Here is a 21,799-nt window from a genome sequence, read left to right as displayed (position 1 = left end):
AAATTTTTAAAAACTGCTATAGTTAAAAGAGGGATCGTGTAAACATGACAATTTACTGTGCAGATCTAACTCTCAGCTATTCAGTTTCTTATTTGGGATTTTCCAAAATACATTTTTTTTTTAAATAAGTGAGTTTGGATCTTTTTTTTYCCCATTCATTAGCCTCACAAAAATAAGCTTTGTGTTTTCAGCTACAGAACCCTTGCTACTGGTGGGAAGGCACACCACAAACATAGCTCAACATCTCAAATTAACATATGGCAGTAAAACATTTTAAGTTATAACACTGGAGAGAAATAAAACTCACAAAGCACTGGGTTCTTTCAATTGATTCCCCATTAACAGCTACGCTTTCAAAAAYTGAAGTGTAGTTTAAAGTCCTGTAGCACCTGAATCAGTGATTATGCAGGAAGACACAATTTCTACTTTCTAGGAGTAAGGGATTTGTCCTCTCAATTAGGCCTCAACTGAAGGATGAAAGCATGAGACATCCAACAAAAATTGCTCTGTCACTATAGCCCAAATTAATTAAGAGTGAGACAGCTGCTCCTCTGTTCCCTGCATTACAACATGTGAAATCAAACAGTGGCTAACATACTCGCAACTGAATGAATCCCTTTCCTCATCACATTCATTAAAATATGAAAACATTAAAACTATAGTCACTGGCAGGCTTCTCTGCCTCTTAATTCTTGAGAAAAGAGGCCACCATTGTTGGGATTTCTTCAACTGCAATGCCAGAATCAGATTCCACAGCAATCCAAAACTTCTCAACAAGCTAGGGGATCATCCCTTCACAGCCACTTGACAAAGAGCTTGTTTCCAAAAAATAAACTGGAAATGGGAGAACAGTTGTATGAACATGTATGAAGGAGATAGCAGCGGTAAAACAGTAATTCTATGATGGCTGAAATCAGTCTCTATGGTTATACAAAGCTGCAATTTGCTGCAAGAGACTTGATAGGGTCTTGGACAAGCACTGTGCTGAACACAACAACAACAATATTCAGACTATTCTGTAAATGCTTTGTCTTCAGACAAAGAGTTTGATGAAGAATTCCTAYCCAATGGCAGCTCAGACAAAAACAAATGTTTCCTGGCTTCTTTAATAATGGAGGGTGGAGAGGAGAAGGGAAGAAGAAAAACATTCCTTCTGCATTCAAAACACTATTTCAGAGAAGAAAAAAACATTTTCAGTTTTGGAAGGCCACTGCTGAGGGTGAGGGCAAACAGCTGAGCCACTGCCTGCACTCACAGGGTGTGCRGCAGGCACCAAAGCCTGGCTGCATCCGGTTTCTACTTGTAAATACTGTAAAAACAGATTTAAAAAAAATTATTAAAAACTAGTAGGTTATCTGGCCTGACTCAGACAGCAAGAGCAACAGATTCACACAAGAACTCTTTAATCATGCCTTTTATTTTTCAAGTTACTGAGGCTCATCTAGAACGTCCCCTAGTCCCCGATTAGTGGCATAGAATCTGCACACGGCCTGATGGCTACTTATCCTCACTCTAAGTAAGCCTCTCTTCTAGTTTGAATGTCCTGCGGTACCACACAGACCCTGGATCTTGTTGCATTCTTTCTTCTATATCAAAAGTTAGCTAACTAYCATCAGAAGCCTGCCTTTCCTCTGTAGACGATTTTAGGGAGCATCAATCAGTCTACATCTTAAGTTTGAGCTCCTTCAGAATTGCTTTTAAAACCTTAAATCTTTCTTGACACTTTTTTTTTTTTTATGTTCTCTGCTCACATTTAATTTTTCCCAAATAACATTGTACAGACACAAATATTCCTATGAGGGCTTTACACAGCAGCCACCTTCCTCACACCTACRCACCAGTCAAGAAATACTTGCTCCACAGAAATTTTCCACTATTACTATAAACACGGACAGAAGTGATATGTGGTGAAAGAATCCTAGCCACATTCTAGGGCACTTCCAGTACAAACATTTTGGCACAGATACMATTTTTAATTCCGAAAAGGGATTCCCAAACTAAATGCACGTGGGACCTCTGTTTCRGGTACAGAAAATGACCCTTAAAATTAGGAACGAACGATTGTACTCTGTCCCATTCCATAAAGAATGCCCACTCTYGTTTTAAGAGTCTCTTCCTTTGCTCTCTTGACTGATACTTCCTTGAAAAAATATCATATATAATTTGRGATACCACCTCCTGACCATGGCTTATCTTTAGCTCAAAGTACAGAGGGTTGGGAAAATGAAATCTTGAGGAGGAAAGGGAGTTCTTTCTGAACTGGTATTCACAAARAGCCCCAGTTATCGTCTTTTATAGAAGGGCTGTCTTCCTTTAATCAAAAAAGCCAGAACTGTCTACTGATTGAAGTCCAGATTCATTATGAAGAAAGAGTTTAACTGAGCAAGAGAGAGAGTGCTCCTCCCTTCTAAAAGGAGAGGTAAATCCCTCAGAGTTTAATATTGCTAGAATACAAGCACTGAATAATGGAATAATATACAGCTTCCAGGGAATGTGGGACATGTCTATACAATGCCACGCAGCGCTCCGCTGCATTAAGGAATGAGAATGTAAGTCTGTTTAGCATCGTGCTATGCTAACCCATGCAGAGACACACACTCAGGTTGTGAGGCAGCACTGAATCCTAACAGAGTGTCTCCCACTTTTGCAGGAAGTTATCTGTTTGTGGGGCTTAAGAAAAAGTGTCATGTATAAGATCAGTGCAGCACAGAATGAAACTATTGCGATGGGCCATGATACACATTACTCTCTCCAATAATACTTATATTGTCAGATGTCAGTGTTATGGAAGCTGTCCGATTTCCAGCTGATGATGAAAAACAGCTACTGACCTCAACATCAGAAGACAAGTGTGGCTGTTGCACTTCAAGAGAAATCTCAGTGCTGCCTAACAACTGCATCAGCAGCTGCAGTTCTCAGAGCCCTAAACTCAAAGAAACTCACGAAGCAGAATATTGCTTTCAGTCACTTGCATGCAAACTTGCAGTGAAAAGAAAAGGCTAGACAAGCGGAAGGAGCTGGCAAAAAGCAAGAAACACACCACAAAAAGCCACACAAGACTACATTGCCAAAGCAGGGYTGAGATTATTCGTGTTCATAATCATCTGTCTGAAACTGATCCTGTTTAAAACCTCAACCACCTTTTCTAAAAAACTCCTTGGGGGAAAACTGTGAAGAATGCAAGTCTCTCTCAGCCCATGGCAACAAGCCCAATGGCACTAGGCAGCAAAAGAAAGTGTGCAGATTACCCAGTACAGCCTGTTGTTTATGAAGAACAGATCACAGCAGGTTAAGTGCAGCATGGAAAGAGAATGGCATTTATGCAAAACACAGCATAATAACAAAAAGGAGAGAGTGAGTCCTGGAAACAAACTAGTTTTAGTGATGTACAATTCTGCACAACACTATGCGATCTCAGTTGCACACAATTAATCAAATTACATCAARCAAACATTCTTATGTTGTGAATAATTCACATTTTATCTGCATAGCTACATATTGTGGGCTAAGTGCAGACAGCATTTGTTATATGAAGTTGTATTCCCCACATAGGACTGAAATGCAAAGAAATAGCCCTGCTCCATCTCCAAAGCAGTTCACCAAGTCTGCTCTCATTTACTGTTTTCCTATCATGTCTGCCACGCCACCACCCCTTCCATGCTGCAAATCCATGCTACATTTTTAGATGTGTAAGCAGTACCAGAAGGGGATTTGAATAGATCTCTGCAATACACGAACTCCTAGAAGAGAGCAAGCAGCTGATGTGGTGCATAAAAACAGCAATGGAAACCACTGATTTGATAGGCGCCTGTTCTTCTGGATGCAGTACACAAAACCCATTCTGACTAGCCCTGCCTTGGAAAACTGGCAACCAAGTAACAGAGTCAGTGGCAACACTTTTTTTGTTCTAGATTTGTGGACTATGAAAAGAGAAATTGTATGAGTGCTCAAGACATACACGATATCTCTAATGCAGAGTTTAATTACAAACCAAACTAAGGTCTTTGTTCTCAGGCTGTCCTCCCTTTTACCATTGTCAACACATCTGTCTGGTCTCAGAGTTGGTTTTACTGCAGAAAAGCAGGAGAAAATAAGGCGACTGTGGTCTCCCCTCATTTGCCATCCCCAGTGCAGTACATGTCACTGAACAGCAGAGCAGCTTTGTTGTGTTCACAAGCCATCAGTCCCCTCCAGTCTGTGGCAGATTCAACCCACAAACTCATGCRGTTTCATACCGCATGCAGTTCCAAGAGGTGGTAAGAACAGACTTGAACATCTTAGAGAAACAGCCTCACTTAGTGCTTATGTACCTGTGATTGCAGTTGAGAGGATGATGACAAAACAAAATCAACAGTTCAATCCAGTCAAGATCAACTGGATTCTGTGAAGAGACTGTTAAACTACCAAATGCCGTTTTCTAAAACAGCATTGTTCATGCTTTTTCTACTCCTGTAAAATTCAAGAATTTCCAACAACTACWAGACAAAACCCCAGACCTTTTGAAGTCTGATGCCAAGGAAGATGATTTGGGCCCTTTAACCCACTGTGTATGTGTCTACAACAGAGGCTTAGCTTTAGACCCAGCTCAGCTCAAGGTAAGTCATCCACATTCTAGGTTAGTGCTGTAACAATTTAGATATTTGATACGCTGTGTTTTGCATACATCTTTCTCTTTCTCCTCTGATCAGAATTTTTCTTTTACCCAAAAGATTTTGCCAAAATAAAATTTGCTCAGAATATTTCTATAAATCTGCATGGGGGTGGAGGGGAAGTGATGAGCTGTTGAAAAAACATCCTCTAGCCAACTCTGAGTACAGAGTATATTCTAAAATGGGTGAGTCTGCTTAGATTTTTGCTGAGATGGGGACTCAAGGTCGAAGAGCACGGTGCGTAGTCCCCCTAGAAACTTTGTCCAGAGATGTTGCTCTGTTCTGGACCTCCCAACTGAGATTTTAGAGTCTGCATGGAGCTAATCTTCAGGTATTGAACCAGAACAAAATGGTAACAGTACAGAGCTGTCTTCAGCAGGGCCTCAGGTATTTCATAAAATTGGTCTAGGTGGCTTCGCTGCAGAAGAGAGCCTGGAGGTGCCAATTAACAGAACAGTTGAGGCTGGAAGGGACCTCTGGAGATCATCTAATCCAATTCCCTGCTCAAGCAGGATCACCTAGAATACGTTGTCCAGGATTGTGTCCAGACAGCTTTTGAATATATCCAAGGAAGATGACTCATAACCTCTCTGAGTAACCTGTTCAGTCACCCTCACAGTAAATAAGTTTTTCTTCAAGCTCCAACAAATTCTCTGGACAGGAGATGCAGCATCCAAATGACCCCCACTAGACCAGATCAGAGTTGCTGGAAACAAAACTAGTTTAGACTGTTCACCAACACTCTGCTTTTTAATCATTCTTTTTAATTAAAGTTAAATTAATTTGGAACAGAAGCTGAAAGAAACACTTGTCTCAAACACAGGCAGAAACCTGTTATCTTCCTCAGCCACTGTTTTCCATTCACATCTTACGTGGGGACAGTGACCTTAAACGCTGCAATACAAACGATGAAACTGTTTCCTGAGGAATGTGGAACACAATACACTATTATTCAAGGAATGATATGAACTTCAGTTAATATCAGCTACAAAGGAATCAGAGGCTTCTTTCCTTATGCCAGGTAAAACAAAAGCATTTTAGTGTTCATAGATCTGTTTTTAAAAGGACTAAATGAAATATCGCTTGGCTTCCAGCTCAGAACACACAAGTTTTGTAAGCACTTTCATGCTGCTCCTTCACTGAAAACACTGGTAACCCATATCAAGCCAGGGAATGTGCAGAAGAGCAGCCCATCAACTGCTCAACAATCCAGACACTAGTATCAACCTACCAAATAAAGCTTTCTTTCAGACAGTTTTATCAGCTGCATTCTCATTCCAGCTATTAGTATAAAAATTTCACCCTCTCGCACCCTCTACTTTATCCTCTGATATGTGATGGACTGCTGACAAGAGACATACTGAAGCATCAGATTTCCTTCTCCTTTTCTTCTTGAACTATAAAGCTCAATACAGAACAGGTACCTTCTCTCTTACCCCCCACCTTTCCAAGATGGCAAGATGGTCCACACTGTACACAGATAGGATGCTGTTCCAAAGAAGTACGCAAATAAGTTCCAAAGAAGTATGCAAATAAATTGGCAGGACAAATAAAAATTTTCCCACCTCAGTATAAAAAACAAAAACAAAACACTCCTACACACCACATGATAATGGGAGTGTAAATCTGAGGGGAATCAACATTTTTGGTGGGTTATCACAAAAAATTTTTTCCTTTTCTCTTCCCCTAGGCATCACAAAGTATTTGAACAAGTCCAAAAGTTTCTAGTCTTTCTCAATTTTTTGAAGCAATATTGATTATATTTTGAATTTTTTTAAAAACCTTCCAAAGGATTTGCAAACAAYTAACAAACCCATACATTTCTTTGAGGCGCAAGATCTCTAGAACAGTGTTAGATATATGGAAACCTATGGAAGCTAAAGCCAAGAGGTTACATGATTTACCCAAGTTAACAAATCAGAGGTTACAGGAGATGCCAGGTTCTGGCTTTCAAGAGTTATGCCAATTGATCAGACAACAWACCTCTCTTACCTGCTAGGCAACTGCACATGTGCCACTTGACACCACTCAGTATGTTTGTAGTAAAACAGCCAAATATCAACATTCATTTCTACCCTATCTTGACAAACTACTCTTCTCCCAAAATCTCCTTCATGATTGCTTTCCTTTTGCCACTACTTAAACTTCTTTGGAAGTCTGTAGGACTGCTCYCAACTCAACCATTCATAAAGGCTACTCAGTGGCCATGACAGACTCTTAATTTTTCAAAAATCTTAAAGGCCAACAAACCATGAGAGGCATATATGCCTCCTCTGCTATCCCTGCCTGAAGTAACTGATTCTCAGGAGAAGCATCATTATGAAACAGTCTACAATCCCAGCATATTATTTAGTTCTAGCAAGCAAATACTATAAAAATCCAAACAAAGAAATCTCATGACCAGTCTCATCACTTCTATTTCAGGTTCCCAAAGTATAACAGGAAATAGCGCAGGAAGCAAGAGTCTGTCACAAACAAGGGCTGTGCAGAGGTAAGAGGCTCAAAAAACAGCTCTAGAGAGAAGCTCTCTTTTGCTAAGACAGAAGCAGCACAGGTAGCAACAGTAGAAGCTAGTCTGTTCTGTGAGAGCTACAATTCTGTTTGCAGCTCATCTCCAGAGAATACTTTGGCCTCCTCTGCAACTTCTAGCAAAGATGACACTTTCTATGCTATGCTGGAGGTGGATGCCAATATACACACATGTCTCTCTCAAGGTACATATTATGACTGAATCAAAATTTCCACTTGATTAAAGAGTCCTTGGCTTCTAACACCTTCATCTCAGTAAGAGAACCTGAGTGTGCACCTGCACTGCTATCCTCACTTGGCTTACCCCTTAATAGCAAATCTCTTGCAGTCACTGAGAACCTGGCTGATAGAGGCCAACAGACATTTTACCTGTGTGAATGATCCATCTTCATTGCATTCTGGGATGAAGACCGCTTCCTGAGGCTTCTTTGCCTGTTCCAGTGCTTGAGCTCTCTCTAATCGACACTTGCTTTGGCCAGCATCTACGAAAAGAGAAGCATCTGTGAAAAGAGATGCTCAGATTGCAAATAGCATTTGGTCTCTTCAAAAGCTGCCAGATACACTGTGCAGCTGGGGGAAAAAAACCCAACAGCAAATGCAAAGTATCAAGGACCATTACCTGCACATTAAAAAGGCAGCTGTGAGTTAGCACTGACAATCCCCAAAACAAATGTGAACCTAGGCAATCAAGCTATGAGCTAGTTCAATGAAGAGTTGGTTAATTTCCCAGGTCATCCAAAGACTCTGGAGGATTCTTCCAGCAAGTGTAGGAGCACAATCTTCAAACAGTGAGAGGTCTTCCTGGAGGGAGTTACGTTAGCGCTAGGTATTAATGGTCTGAAACCCAATGGCTGAGCATCAGYCCACTAATTCAGGCCCAGAAGTGAGCAATATGGAAGCAGAGGTCCCTCAGAAAAACTTCTTCCCTGAAGAAGTCTCCCAGTAAGATGCTAAAATAAAGAGTCACCCCCCCAAACTTCCACCCYCACATGTTCAGACAGGGTACATGTGACACTGTCTGAGAGTCATCTTTCCTGAAACCCAGCTCCCACATCTAGCCCCGATGGATAGGGCCAGGCATACATTACACTTCCTTATATCATTTACTCACTTTGCTGACAAGGAAAAATATTAGCTTTGCRAGCAGACCTTGAAGGAGTTAAGATCTCAGCTCTGCATCCATTTCAGATGATGCTAGCACCTAACCTGACCTTAAATCCCTTCCAGGTCCAGCTCATTGTTACAGAGCATAGACCCAGATAAGCCTTACGCTGATTACCTATGGGTCAAAAGGAGAGTTCTGTTCTACGAAGATACAGCATACACTCAGTGTTTACATTTAAAAACACAGTGCCTGAGAGTATTGCTGTTCAGTCTGGAAAAAGTAGAAAAAAAAGAAGAAGCATCTGTTTCTATAGGATTCTGACACCTAAACTAACAACCCTCCTCCTTTTCCCATGAACCCACTCCATTGACTGTGGAAGATTTCCAGTGTAGAAACTGTAAAATCTGATCATCAGATCCTTCAGCAGCACCATAAAGAATAATCAAGGTTGAATACCCGTTCCGCCAGGTGCTCCATCACATTGGTTACCAAACAGTTCTCAACTGGATTGCTGAAGATCTCATATTCTGCTTCATAYATCACTTGAACTTCAACAACAGAATCATTAATATTAGCACTGAATTAGAAAGTTGACCTGGATTCTCAGATCAACTGAATTTGCACTGCATTGCATGAGAACTGATTTCCATCTATGCATAACTAAATGCAGAAACAAACAACAATGCTGTAAACAGTCAGTTTTGGTAAAGATACTCAATTCAAGCTTTCAAGCCAAGTACTTTTATTTATGCAACTGATGACTTAAAAGACCAAGTTTCAGGTATGCTAACACTGACTACATGGATTCATTTTAAATACACCATATTAATGTACTCTCTAAGCAGTAATTCACAGGTCTTCTGAAATTATGTAAATCAATCCCTTTTCTGTATGAAAAAAAAAGTGATTATTAACAGCAACACTCAGCACAGATGTGGATCACTTTGGAACTGGGTTATAAAGCCAGAGTGCCTATACYGATTCTGCCATTGACCCATTTCAGTGTGACTGAGTCATTTATCTAACCTCTCCATGGCCTTATGCCCCTTCTGATCCTATGTTACTCTCATATTTAGACTCTAAGTTGTTTGTGGGGTACATGTTTAGCATACGGGGCTTTGATCTCAGATGGGCCTACCATGGGCTCAGTAGAGAGATTGTTACTCATAGAGCAAAAAGACTTTCATGAATTAAACTTGCACTGAATTTRAAGAAGTGTTATTTTTTCTTCTGATTAAGCTAGCCTTGATATAACCTATATGTCGGAATTTGGTTTTTTTTTTTAATTGTGTAAGTGACCATATTATCAGACTTGTTTGCACATAGCTACTGATAGTTCTGCTAGCAGCACTGTCCATTTAAACACATCCTAGTTCTTTGTTATGAAAAAGCAGCACTAGCAATATTGCTAACTGGAATACCTAACTATCACCCGCAGATCTGTTCAAGCTTAARAGTTTAAGCTTGCTTGGCATGAGATGGGACATTACTACAAAACCAGACAGTGTGGCTGCAGCGTCTGTTTTATAGCTGTCTGACTAAAACACTGGCTTTCAAGTTCTGCTTCACAGGAGAAAACTAAGAGGCAAAAACCTGCTTAGATCATACAGATCTGCAAGTATAAAGGGAGAGGAAGAAAACAGTGGCAAGTCTCTCATGTGACAATCAAAGCAGATTCACACGTGGTTTCTAGTCTTCAGGTCACAGGACTGCAGACAAGGATGCCTAGTTAAAACTGCATTATTCAAATGCAGTATTTTCTCCTCTCTTCTGAATATAAAGCAGAAGTACAAAGCATTTCCACAGAGGGCCTGCTTCAGTGCTAGCACACTCACAACATTCATACGCAGCAGCATGTACGTGACTGAGGCTGGATGCTTCACTACACAGTTGCTAGGAACTAACATTTTGTAGTATCACCTGCAGCACAGAGATGTTTGGAGTCCAGCCAGAAGGGAGTCTAACTCAGATCTTTGTCCAATTTGTCTAATGAGCATGCAAATATGCACATAAATCAAGGTCTCAGCAGAAGGAGAAGACAATATAAACATTGTATTGCTAAGGTGACAGTGATCCTTCTGGTAATTTTAATTGCCCTTTATGGACTAAGCTAACTACTAGCACTCAGTAGACTATACTGTAGTGTACTATCACTATCCTACAAAGTTTAAGAGCTCATTTTTCTTACAACATCTTCTCTCTCATTTCAACCCCTGGCTTAAGCAGTACCATTTCAGAAATTGCTGCTGAAGTATAGAGAAAAAATCCTTTTTTTTCCTATTCCTGAACACTCAGCACTAATTATTTCCCCCATCCTCCATCATTCATCTACAAAGGTCATGTCAGTCCTTTTGCAGTCTTGACTTGGAACAGCCATCTACACCGCACTGGCAGGAGGGGTGTATGCATACTGTTATCTTTTTTGTCTGTAGTTTCACAAATCAGCTCAAATCAGCTCCAGTAAAAACAGTGCCTTTAATATCAACATTTACCAGTTTGTTTTTAAAAGAACTGTCAAATTCCTTCTCCTCCCCACTCCACAGACTGGTATTTTTATAGTGTTTGCATCAACATGTGATTTCAGTGAGATGACTTCACCTTACTATTTTTGCTTTGTTAATTAGAAAATGTAAAATATGACATAAGTGCCAAGGATTAAAAAGTAGCTGCCAAATAGCTCACCTCAAGTTTAAGATGCATTATAAACTTCACAAAAGAGGTGAAGAGGTAGAATCACATACCTTATTCTGCGTTTTGACTATTTCACCAAGTGTTTCAACACTTTTCCTTCCCTTTTCTTAAAAATGTTTACTGAACTAGCAAACAAAAACAGAATGGCATTAATGCATTACAGTTTCATTGTCCAGACTGACTCTAGGTAAGACCTTCTCCTCTTGCACAAGGTGAAAAAAAAACACATGACTTTTCTAAAGTTCCATTAGTTAATAATTTGACTTTAAACACCTTGAAACTTAGGACAAAGTTACTGTTGCTCCGAAAATTGCCTTTTAAAGAAAATGTGTTGTTCTAAAGTTGGTTTCTGGCAACTAGGAGATTGAGTTGTGTTCTCAATGTATGGGACCTAATCTGCAAAATTCTAGTATACATAATTTTGGATTTTGCAATGAAATCAGCATGATTAATCTTTTCCAAGAACAGCCACCAAGTTTATTCAAATGAGACCACCATGTCCCCCATAATATATATAGTGCACCTAAGAATAGGCCCTAGGAATTCCAGCATACTCTCTTTGCCAGGTAGTGGCAGTTTGACACCACACAATATCCTGGTGTAAATATACAAATTATCCTAATACAAGCAAAATATCTCCAGGCAGCTACATAATGCCAGCAGCAAGCTTATATTACGTAACCACAAAAATCTAGCTATTTAGTTTTAATTCTACTTTGTTTTTACCAAAAGCTCAAAGGGCAAAAATTGATCCAAACAGCTTTTGAACTATTTATAGTTACATTAGGTAACTGTCTCACATACAGGCCAGATCCCAATCAGGTCTCAAGCAGTCTGGCCACGCTGAAGTCAGTAGATTCATATCCGCATGCTCTAGCCAATGATCTGCGGCCTTTGCATAAAACAGGCAAAAATATAAGCTGAGCAAACTACAAAAATGTGCCTGTCTGTCCCACAGGGTCTATCAATCATTCTCCACTCTCCCCTTTGTTTTCCACTTCACTTCTGAGAAGTCCCACACCAGTGATCTCCAACTTTCTTCTTTTCATGACACGCTTTGCTCCCTCTTTGATACCCAGACACCATTACTATTACAGAGCTCTAACCAACTTGGAGCATATCTAAAAGCACACCTAAACTTGCAAGGTAATTGAGGGCTTCATTTCAGATTTTATTGCCCAGTGTGCTGCCAATGAGGGACCCATTTTCCTTTCCCTTGACTAGCAACAGGAAAAGTTCAAAGAGAAAACACATGGATCTAGCAAGCAGACTGAGAAAGTGATTTCAATATCTTGTCTCCCAACAAGAACAGAAGATAAAGGAGAAAGATTAYCTTCCAACAAACCCATCATTAGTCAGAATAAGACTTTCTCTCCCAGTACATCAGCCAAATCTTGTGCCCATCAGGTGTCTCAGAAGCACGGGCTGAAGACTCCTRTTACAATTTCCAGCAGTAACTTACAGATAGGTTCATTCTACATATGTGACTTGCGATCTAAGAACAAATTTTGTAACCAAGTTCCAAACCTATTTATTATAAATCTGTTTGGGCAACCTTCAAAACACCTCCCATCTCTCCCCCCTCCTTTTTTAAAGGCCAAGCATGTTTCTAGAAACCCAACAGTTAACACAGAATTTAAGTGTGTTTTAATCCATAGACATCCAATACACTCTTACAACCACTGCATAATCATGAGTTTGCCAAGTTTCATTTAACAAGTATTTGTCCTTCATAACTGCAAAGTTCTGAGGCAGAATTCTGTTATTTAACATAAGATCATATCTACTGACAAAAGATCCAGGTTTGAGTGCTTGGGTGTGTATTTTTTGCACAGCTATGCCATCTGGAACTATTCTCTGAAATCTCATCAGTGAGGCTCCATTTGTCACGGATGCCCTAAGTTTGATTGTTTTAAGCTACTCCTGACTTTTAACCCTTTGAGGGGTGGAGGGGGAAGGTTTAGAAGGGAGATAAATAACTTAGTGCTGGAACAATTTCATTGAAAAGTACCAAAGGAAGCTAGCAAGGAGCAAGAGCTAAGTAAGAGTTATAGTTCCCAAGAGGCTGGCAAGATTTCATTTTTAAAGGTCCTTAACTTCATGAAAGAGAGCAGAGAGCTAAACTGAATCAAAAGGTTCTGTTGTCACTATGGAAACCATCCTGCTTGTCTTGATACAATTCTGAGTTATCAATAAATGAAATTGAAAAACTGTGGTAGCCTGGGGTACAGAACTATGCCTTGGTGCCCACAATATGCATCCTCTTCTCCTTATTTTAATTACCCAGCTTTTTTTGWTCCTCAGAGAGAAGAACACAAGCCAGAATTGCTTATTTTACAGAAGTTAATGGGTAGCGTGTCTATCACAATTATTGCCGACAGTGCTCGATGGCMCACAGGATCCCCTCCAGCTCTATGGGACATCCCCTGCAGAATGCCTTTGTCATGCAGAAAGAATGAAGGCTGCTCYGCGTGAACCAGGTGCCCTACTGCCTTGGTATAAGGTGCTTGAAAACTGCTGGTGATACCTTGCTTTCTGAGTGTATAAGACACAGATAAATCTGGCCAACTACCTGTAGTCATACACACCTGTCCTGCAGCTGTCTGTATTTGCCAAAAGCAGTGATCTTTATGCACTAGAGGCCATATTTCTAATGCGACTGCAAAAACAAAGTACTTTTCCATAGCAGCACACATGGAAGTTACTAGCAAAGTTAAATTTGAATGTGGAGGTTAAAAGTCGATGCATTACTCAGATGCAGGAATTATTTGGAGCGTTAGACAGTGGGTTAAGAGTAGGACTTGCAGCTGTCAAACACTCCCAGGTTATTAGGTGCTGTACAGTAACACAGAGTAAAGGGTAAAGGGAAAGCAGAATGTGAGTGGTTTCAGCTAAATATTTCAGTTGTAATTGAGAAAGTCGAAAGGAAAAATACATTTCACCTGTGTTTAAGAAAAAGGTTAGTTACTTCTTTGAGACTTTGCAATCAACAAGAGGCTGTGCACCTTCACAATCAACATCATCTCTACTTCCAGAAGCAGACTCTTGTGTAGGACTCATGTTTTAAGTGACTGAAGAGTGCCAGTTCCTGTGCCAATATCAGTCATGGTGTTTCTTAGCTAAGCCACTGTGCTGAAGTGATGATAGCAAAGACAGAACTCCCACCCTACAGTAGTGGTACTTACAGTGATRCTCAGAAGTGTGTCAGTTATAAGAACAGACACACTAACCCTGGGGTTCCTGGGAGCAAGATTCTGGGCTTCCAGTATTCAGAAAGCAGCATAATTCAAAGGCCCTTTCCTATGCTATATGGGAAAAGTTGCCATCCAGCAGTGGTGAGAAAAATCATACAAGYAAGCTTCCTTCCAATGAGGAACCATTTAAAAGATGGCAATATTTGAGGTCATGCTTATATTTCASCTAAACTATAAAGCTTTTTTCTACATTCAAATGGAATCTCTGKTTTAGACCAAGCAATTCTGACAAAGATTTAAAAATGTATTTTTACAACAGTAAAAACCTTTTTTWAAAAAAGTAGTCAAGTTTAAACATATGTCCATTTATCCTTCCATAGGGATTTTAACAAGTTTCTCCTGTCACTTTAACCAATTGCCAAGAACATCTGCGCCATCTGCCCTCTGAGCCAACCGTGCTCTCAGGAAATGCACTCAACTTGATTTTTCACTTCATTGCAGAAGCAAATCATTTCTGTGACAAAAAACCAACATTCCTAAGAAGAGTTGCAACTTCATCTTCAGCCTATGTTGAAGAAAAGCTGAGATGAAAAGGAAACAGTATTCTTATTTCTAAGTGCAGCCGTAACAGTGGACAGGCGAAAAAAAAAGAAAAAAAGAGAAGCCATATAAAGACTTGCAAGCATTCTTTCTTCTTAATTAGCTCAGCATAAAAAGGCTTTCTAGTCCTTTCCCGGGGTATATATCTTGTATGCACACACTTTCTTCCCTTCTCCACAYTCCTACCATTCACAGGTATCTCCAAGTTAGACGCTGGAGAAGGTAACAAGAAAGATGTCTTCTTTCAGGATTTGATTTTGCATTTCCATGCAGCCAACTCCTTTTGATCCATAGACAAATTTGAGCCCATTTTCAGGGATTCTGCCTCTTTGGTCTTTTTCCATTGTAATTYAGTCAGTTCTTACTCCTGCCTTCTAAATCCCAGACTCAGATCCCATTCTCATATAAATGAACAATTTTAACTGGATTATTCACAGAGCATGGCACTAAACTCAAGGGTCTGTGAATCCAGTCTGTTACTATGTAGCACTCCCACTCCTCCCCACCAAAGCATTTGAAATCCACCTACCTTTGCACCGGCCACGATGTGTCACGCTCAGATTTGATTCCCGGCACTTAGCTCTCTGGTAGTCACACATCGACTCGTATGTTCTGCCATCGGAGGCACAGAGAGGCTTGGACTGGGACCTGGAGCAGTGCAGGTTGCACTGAGGGTCTCTATCACGGTCACTTATTAAAAACTGAAGAAAGTGAAAAAGGGAGGGAGGGAAGACAAAAAAAAAAAAAAAACTAGTTTCATTTGGTTTCTCAAAGCAAAACACAGTGTATTTTGCTTTTATGACAATAACAATATGGTCTGTTACATTGTTTAAGCTAACTACCAAAAATGCCTTTGCCTGAAGGGAACTTCAAATGAAACATGTATGTCTTTAAAAAAAATTAAGTGTCTTTGCCATTCCATTTTCTTTAATGGAACGGAAACATTACTCACTCTGCTTCACCTTTGAAAACACAAGATGTGCGAAGCCAAACACAACTCATTTGGGAAGGGCAATATTGAGTCACATCAACCTAGCTTGCCCAGTGCCCTGCCACAAACAGTATCCAGTACCAGGCACTTTAGTCAGTGGTGCAAGAAACTTATCATTGAGGCTGGAGGAACCCAAATAACCTATCAAGACTGGCCTGGTAGTTGAAGTACAGATGCAGCTTTGTATTCCCAGTTGCTTGTTTTTAAAGCATTCCCTATATCATCTGTGGCTACCACTTGCTTCAGCATACCTGCACCCTTCCAAAGTCACATTTTGTTCCCTCCTGATGGCATCCTGCTGAGCTGAGAGTTGCATTCTAAACATCCCACAGTCCAACACTATGTGAAAAACTATTTTCTTCCGTAAGTTTTGAATCTGCCATCTTTGAATGTCTCCTCTTCCTCAGTATTCAATTCAGATGTGGCTCATTATTTTGTATACACATACCCTGTCCTTTGTCAGTCTCTCAGAGCAAACAATCCCAATCTTTCCATTCTTCCCTCAGAAGATATCCTCTATGCCACTCTCACTGCCGTTTCCATTCCCTGAAGTCAGCTGGGCTTCTGCCTTAGCTTTTGGAGATGGGGCAACCAACACTGCACAAGTGAGTTACTCAGTTTTGATAGTCTCCTTTTTCTGTCAGCTTGTTCCCTGCAAATGCCAACATCTCATGATGGCTTACCGTTAAACAGTCAGTTGTACTCTGAGCTGCCCACAAGGATACCTGGATCTCTAAGTACATACTCTTTTTCCAGGAACCCTGACTACTAATCCCTCCAACATAACCAACGGATTAGAGTTTCAGTAGGACATTATAGCAGCAGCCCCTTTCACTTTTGCACTCAATCCCCATTCTACCTTGCTTAGTGGTTAGATAGGTCTTTAATTACTACTCAAATCTAATCACCTGTTCAATGGAAGATTTCAGGGAACTCTTGAAATGAGACCCATGAGGATTAAGCAAGGAAAAGGAGGGAAGTTAAACCATCTTACACTTCCCCTTCCCAAGCTCCTGTCTCTTAAGCCCCTCTTGAGCCTGAGGGAATCAGAGTTCCTCTCTAACACACCAACATCCCAGCTTGCTGCCAGAGCACTTATGAGCTCAGCAGTTCGGAGCTAGCTGGCAAGTGGGCACTGACTGACACTGTTTGCATGCAAAAAGCCACAGCTCTCCAAGTGTGTTGATAGCTGGATGCCTTACAGGGAAGTGTGAGTCACAGCCATAATCACCTTGGTGTTACGGTTGCCTACAAAGCTGTCTGTTCTATGCTTTGAGGTTAAAGCTGTTGAAAAAACATTGCCTGAAGCCTAGTTTGGGTTAGTTTTTAACCGCTCCAAAAACATGCATCCCTGAAATTTGTTATTTGACATAAAGAAAAGTCTTCATCCCCTTTTCCTCCTCAATTAAGTGAGATGAAAAACAATTGGGAAGTTCAGTATTTTCATATAAAAACATATTAACTTGGTACTACTGGATCTTTTGAGGACTAAAAACCCATGAAAACTGGGAAAAGTAAGCAAAGTTTGCACTTGTTTTAGTTTGGGTGGGGCAAAACTTTTTTTTTTCCTAAATCTCATCTGTCAGAAACTTGCCAAAATTTGCAACAGCACAGAGAGGTGGTTTTTTTAATGTTTTTGTTCCTTTTCTGCTACACTCACTATAATCTGGCAACACCTGTTTGAAATGGGAAATTGGAAAATTTAAACCTGAAGGCAATTTTATATGTTTTACAGAGACCTGGATAGGATTGTAAAAACACTGTAAAGTTGGACCTGATTTTTGCCCAGCTCTTGTCAAGGATCAGGCAATCACAAGTTTGCTTGGAATTGCTCTAGATACAGTAATGCCTTTTTTAGCATCCAAGGTGCAAAGCTCACCAGTGACTGTAAATATATACTAAGAAGGAACAGCTGGAAGATGCTGAAGACTCTTCCCAATATGTGATATCAGAGAAGACCCGAAAGACTYGTAAGGCTTTTCAACTGTCTATACAAACTCTCTTTAAAAGCAGAACTGCCTGATAATAAAGGCTACTGTACCTATAGATTAAACATTCAGGTAAATGTTTCCTTTTAGAAGGAATGGTTGCATTTACTATTTATCAAAACTTTAAGGGCTTGAGCTACCAGCATGAAATTGTTTTTGCAAATTCCTTCTGTTAGAAGCTCAGTTCTACCTACCAGATACATCCAGAAGACCACCTAAAAAGCYAGAATATTGGTTTCCAGCATCAGACCATATTATGAACTTACTGATAACTTAGCTTGAATCATGCAAACTCACCCTAGCCTTCTGTGGCCTACACCAAAATACTGTGTAGAAATGGAGGACCTTAAGGGGCAAGAAAGCCCCTCCTCATAGAAAGAGAATACATGAAGAACAGAAAGCCTCTCTCAGGCAGCTGATATGAAAGAGCTAAAACGAATGGAGCAGCTTCCTTTAGGTGCCTCCTCACAGAGGGATAGGGAGGAACAGCTTGACATTGATTAATTATGAGGGCCTGAGGAAACATGCAGAGTGCCCCAATGCAGTCTGTGAAGTTGTTGCCTACCCAAATTAAGCCAAGAACCACTTTATAAGAAAAAAAAAATCAAAGCCTTTTTAGTATTTGTAGTTTGGATTACAGCAGTGAGCCCACACAGCATGTCAGGTGTTTTCCAGGCACTGAAGATGCCACATCTGCCTTGCCAACGGCAGATGATGCACAAGATGGTGCTTGTTTTGTTCAACTCTAATTGTAAAAGTGTGCATTAATTTCCAGAAGAATCCAGGATCATGTCTGTCTAATCAAGGTTCTTTTCATGTGACCAGACAGCCCTGCCAGAAAGACTGGATCTCCTGGAGATATTACTGAATATTCTTTACAGGATATACGCTCCACCAAGGTCCAGAGTTCTCATCTTTGCTTGGCAGCTCTGACAGCTTTCAGATAATAAAACGGTCATTCTTTATCCATTTTCTAGCTGATAAATGTTCACACTACAGAAGCAATCATCAACACAGACCATCCTCAGGTATTTAACACACTAGCCATCTTAAGCATCTACACACTCCTGCCCAGCACAGAAAGTTCTCTTGCTAGCAGTTTGCCTCTCCAGGAGTGCAACAACGGTTCTCCTTTGCTAGTAGCCTCAACAACGTAAAGAGTAAATGCACTAAATGAATGCTCAACTGTAATCCTGCTCATCTGGGGAAAGAAACAAGTCAGAGAGGGATAAGCGCAACTGAATCCATCCTTGTAACAGCCAGGACTACAATTCAAGAGTTACCTGTTCCCAGTTCTTCATTTCAATCTCTAACAACCGGGCACTCCTTTTCCAAGCAGAAGCATAATCCTGTTCTGAATAGTACCTCAGTGGTTGCAGGAGTCACTGCTGGCCCAGGCAGACAGCTGTAAGTGATGTGCACATGGTGCCCTGAAGCCTGGCTACCAACCTTCATGCCAAGGCAGTAATACGATTCCCTTGTCCCTTTAATAASTAGGTGGAAGAGAAGCATGAGAAAATACTTTGTCTCCAACACAGAAAGCCTTATAATGATGATCCTTGAAGCTTGAAATCCTTAAAGCCTCAAGACTCACACACAGACTGCGCTAACAACAAAATAAAAAGAGAAGTGCTTGGTGCTGKACAAGCAAATAACTATATGACAGTTCTGGACTCAGGGGAAAAGCAATCCTGCCAGCATGTAGGYAGCAGCAGCAAGTTTCCAAGCTTCATCTGGAAAGGAGAAATCATTTTCTTAGCTCTGAGATATCTTGAAGTCTCTTCTTGATACCTCTACTCTCACTTTCTTCAGAGCAGATTGCATCTAAAGCGGCGATCTAAAGCGACACTTGCTTATCAGTCCTTTTCTCCTTTACTCTCTAAGGGAGAACTGTTAAAAGCAGAACTATCAAAAAAAAATCCACAAAAACTGTCAAAGATGCCAGAACCAGTTTTTCAGGGAAATGTTAAAATTGACCAAATCTCAAACAGTATCTGTTAAACAGACCAAATACTAAAATGAGTTTAAGACAAGTATTAGAGACTATTCGTATTACAGCAGAATTTGTGTTATAGTAGAAGGTATATTAAGGCACCCTGCACAGCTCCTATACCAATCAGTTCAAGTGTCTCTGTCCTAGAGAGCATCCAGTCTAATGCAGTGCTCAGAGCATCCCTTCATGACAAACTCTGTATCTGTACAATAACATAAGCCCTCTCGGATAGTAAATACATTTACACAGGTGCTTGTAGTACCCACTTCCCAAACTACTTTTTTTGTCTTCAGACTTGAAAAGAAAAAGGAAAGATAAGAGGTCAGAATAAAGTTAACTTTGCCAACAAAGCATATCTGTTCTTTTTCTCCACACCTCAACACCACTGCTGACAAACAACAAACACTGATTAAAGGGTTTTTAATGCCTGTGAAGGAAAGCAGACTCCCTGCAGCTGCACAGCAGCTGGGAACACTTGTGTTACTTAGCAGAGAAAGGTCTGACCCCACAAGTGAAAATGAGCTTGGTGGTCATTCATTCTATTCACCATCTGGGTACATTATAGGCACAAACAGAAGAGCACAGCTCTTTTTGATGGAGGCAACAAGAAATAGCAAAGGCATTGCAGTTCCAAAGTGCTTTGATAAGACTTCAGGGGAAAAAGGGAGTGAGGGACACAAATGACACAAATGTGAGAAACTGGGAGAAGTCTATTAAGAAACAAAACTAAAAGACAGAGGTCCACCACAGATCACAACAGAGGTGCCTCAGCTATTTTACAGCTTCACTTCAGATTAGTATTACAAGCTGCTGCCTAACAAAACCAGGGAGGGAACAGCATGCACAATACCTCATTCCAATATTACAGCCTTTGAATTTAAAGACTCTTAGAACACATCTTTTTTTAAAAAGTGATAAACCTATGTATGTTTACATTGCACAGTTCATCCACTCACCTAAGCATTCAGACTAGCCTGAGTACCAATATTTTCATGAGGAAAGCTGTACCGTTTTATACGTTAGAAGAGACTATGAACTTCTGGATGTTCTCATTGCTGTTGGAAAGCAACATTTCACATTTCCTAGTTTTAACCTTACTGACTTCTGCCTCTCTTTCAGACTCCAAATGGGTGCAACTAGCCACACTGGAGGTTCCAGCTGCCCTGCAGTACAGCTGGAGCTGAGCCCCAGTTTAATCATGGCTAGACTCACAGCCCCATGCCAAGGAGCCTACAAAGCCCCACAACTTCAGCCTCAGCCATGGGTTCAGGACTGCAGCCAAGTTTCCTGCCATGGAATCAGAAGCACAGCAGTTCTCAGAGGTGTCAAAGACATTGCTTTTAGCCAAAGACCTGAAATGCTAGGCTTCTGTAAATGCAGAAATAAGTCTGAAAACCTCAGAAACTCTGGCAGAGATGGGTCTACTAGAGTTTGCAGTCTCCCAACATGCAGATAGATACCAGCCAGCCAGAACCACTCCCACTACTTGATCAGTATCTCTGGTCTGAGTCCCAAAGGTGTCCATGCGGCCTCAGAACCCATTTAGGGGAGAAAAACCACAAATTCACAGCTAGCTTTCTAGAAAGCACATTGGGGTGCAGGGGCAAGGGGAAGGATGATTTATTTCAGTATTCCATTTTAGGAAACTTTAAGTTTATATTTCATTCATACCTGGCCATGAAGCAGTTTTAAAGTGAACTTACTCAAAGGCCCGCRTCTTAGCTAGTTCCAGTCCTTGCTTAGGTGTTTTCTAACATCTTACAGTTTTATACTTAGACTTAAGGTTTTCTGAACAAATTTTAGAAAGGCTCATCTCTGTTTCCAGATTGGAGGGATACTGCAATRCTTTTACTCTTCATCACACCTGCAAAGTGAAGGCTCCTGCTTAAGTTAGAGCACCACTCATGTTTCAGCTCCAGGCCCCCAGCTGTGCAAACAAGAAAGGCTTCAAAGCACACAGGAGGAGGCTGGGCAAACATATGGGATCATACCACAATGCAAGCAAATCATATTTATGTATTATGAGTTCAATTCAAGACAAGTTTCTCCCCTTACAGCC

General features: G+C 40.6%; 1 protein-coding gene across 4 annotated transcripts in view; it reads right to left on the bottom strand.

Moving 5' to 3' along the window:
* The window catches only part of SMOC1 (SPARC related modular calcium binding 1), a 134,321-nt gene that overhangs the window by 77,370 nt on the left and 35,152 nt on the right, over positions 1-21,799 (bottom strand). For all 4 annotated transcript variants that reach the window (XM_085323380.1, XM_085323377.1, XM_085323378.1 and 1 more), the window contains exons 2-3: positions 15,298-15,469; positions 7,548-7,660 (exon numbers count right to left, since the gene is read on the bottom strand). In XM_085323380.1, the coding sequence (XP_085179506.1) occupies positions 7,548-7,660; positions 15,298-15,469 (285 nt within the window). The remainder of the gene's footprint in view (positions 1-7,547; positions 7,661-15,297; positions 15,470-21,799) is intronic.

The sequence above is a fragment of the Rhea americana genome, unplaced genomic scaffold (assembly GCF_003343005.1).
Source record: "Rhea americana isolate MKP2758 unplaced genomic scaffold, rheAme1 scaffold_84, whole genome shotgun sequence".
NCBI lineage: Eukaryota > Metazoa > Chordata > Aves > Rheiformes > Rheidae > Rhea > Rhea americana.
This window is presented reverse-complemented; position numbering and strand designations above follow the sequence as displayed.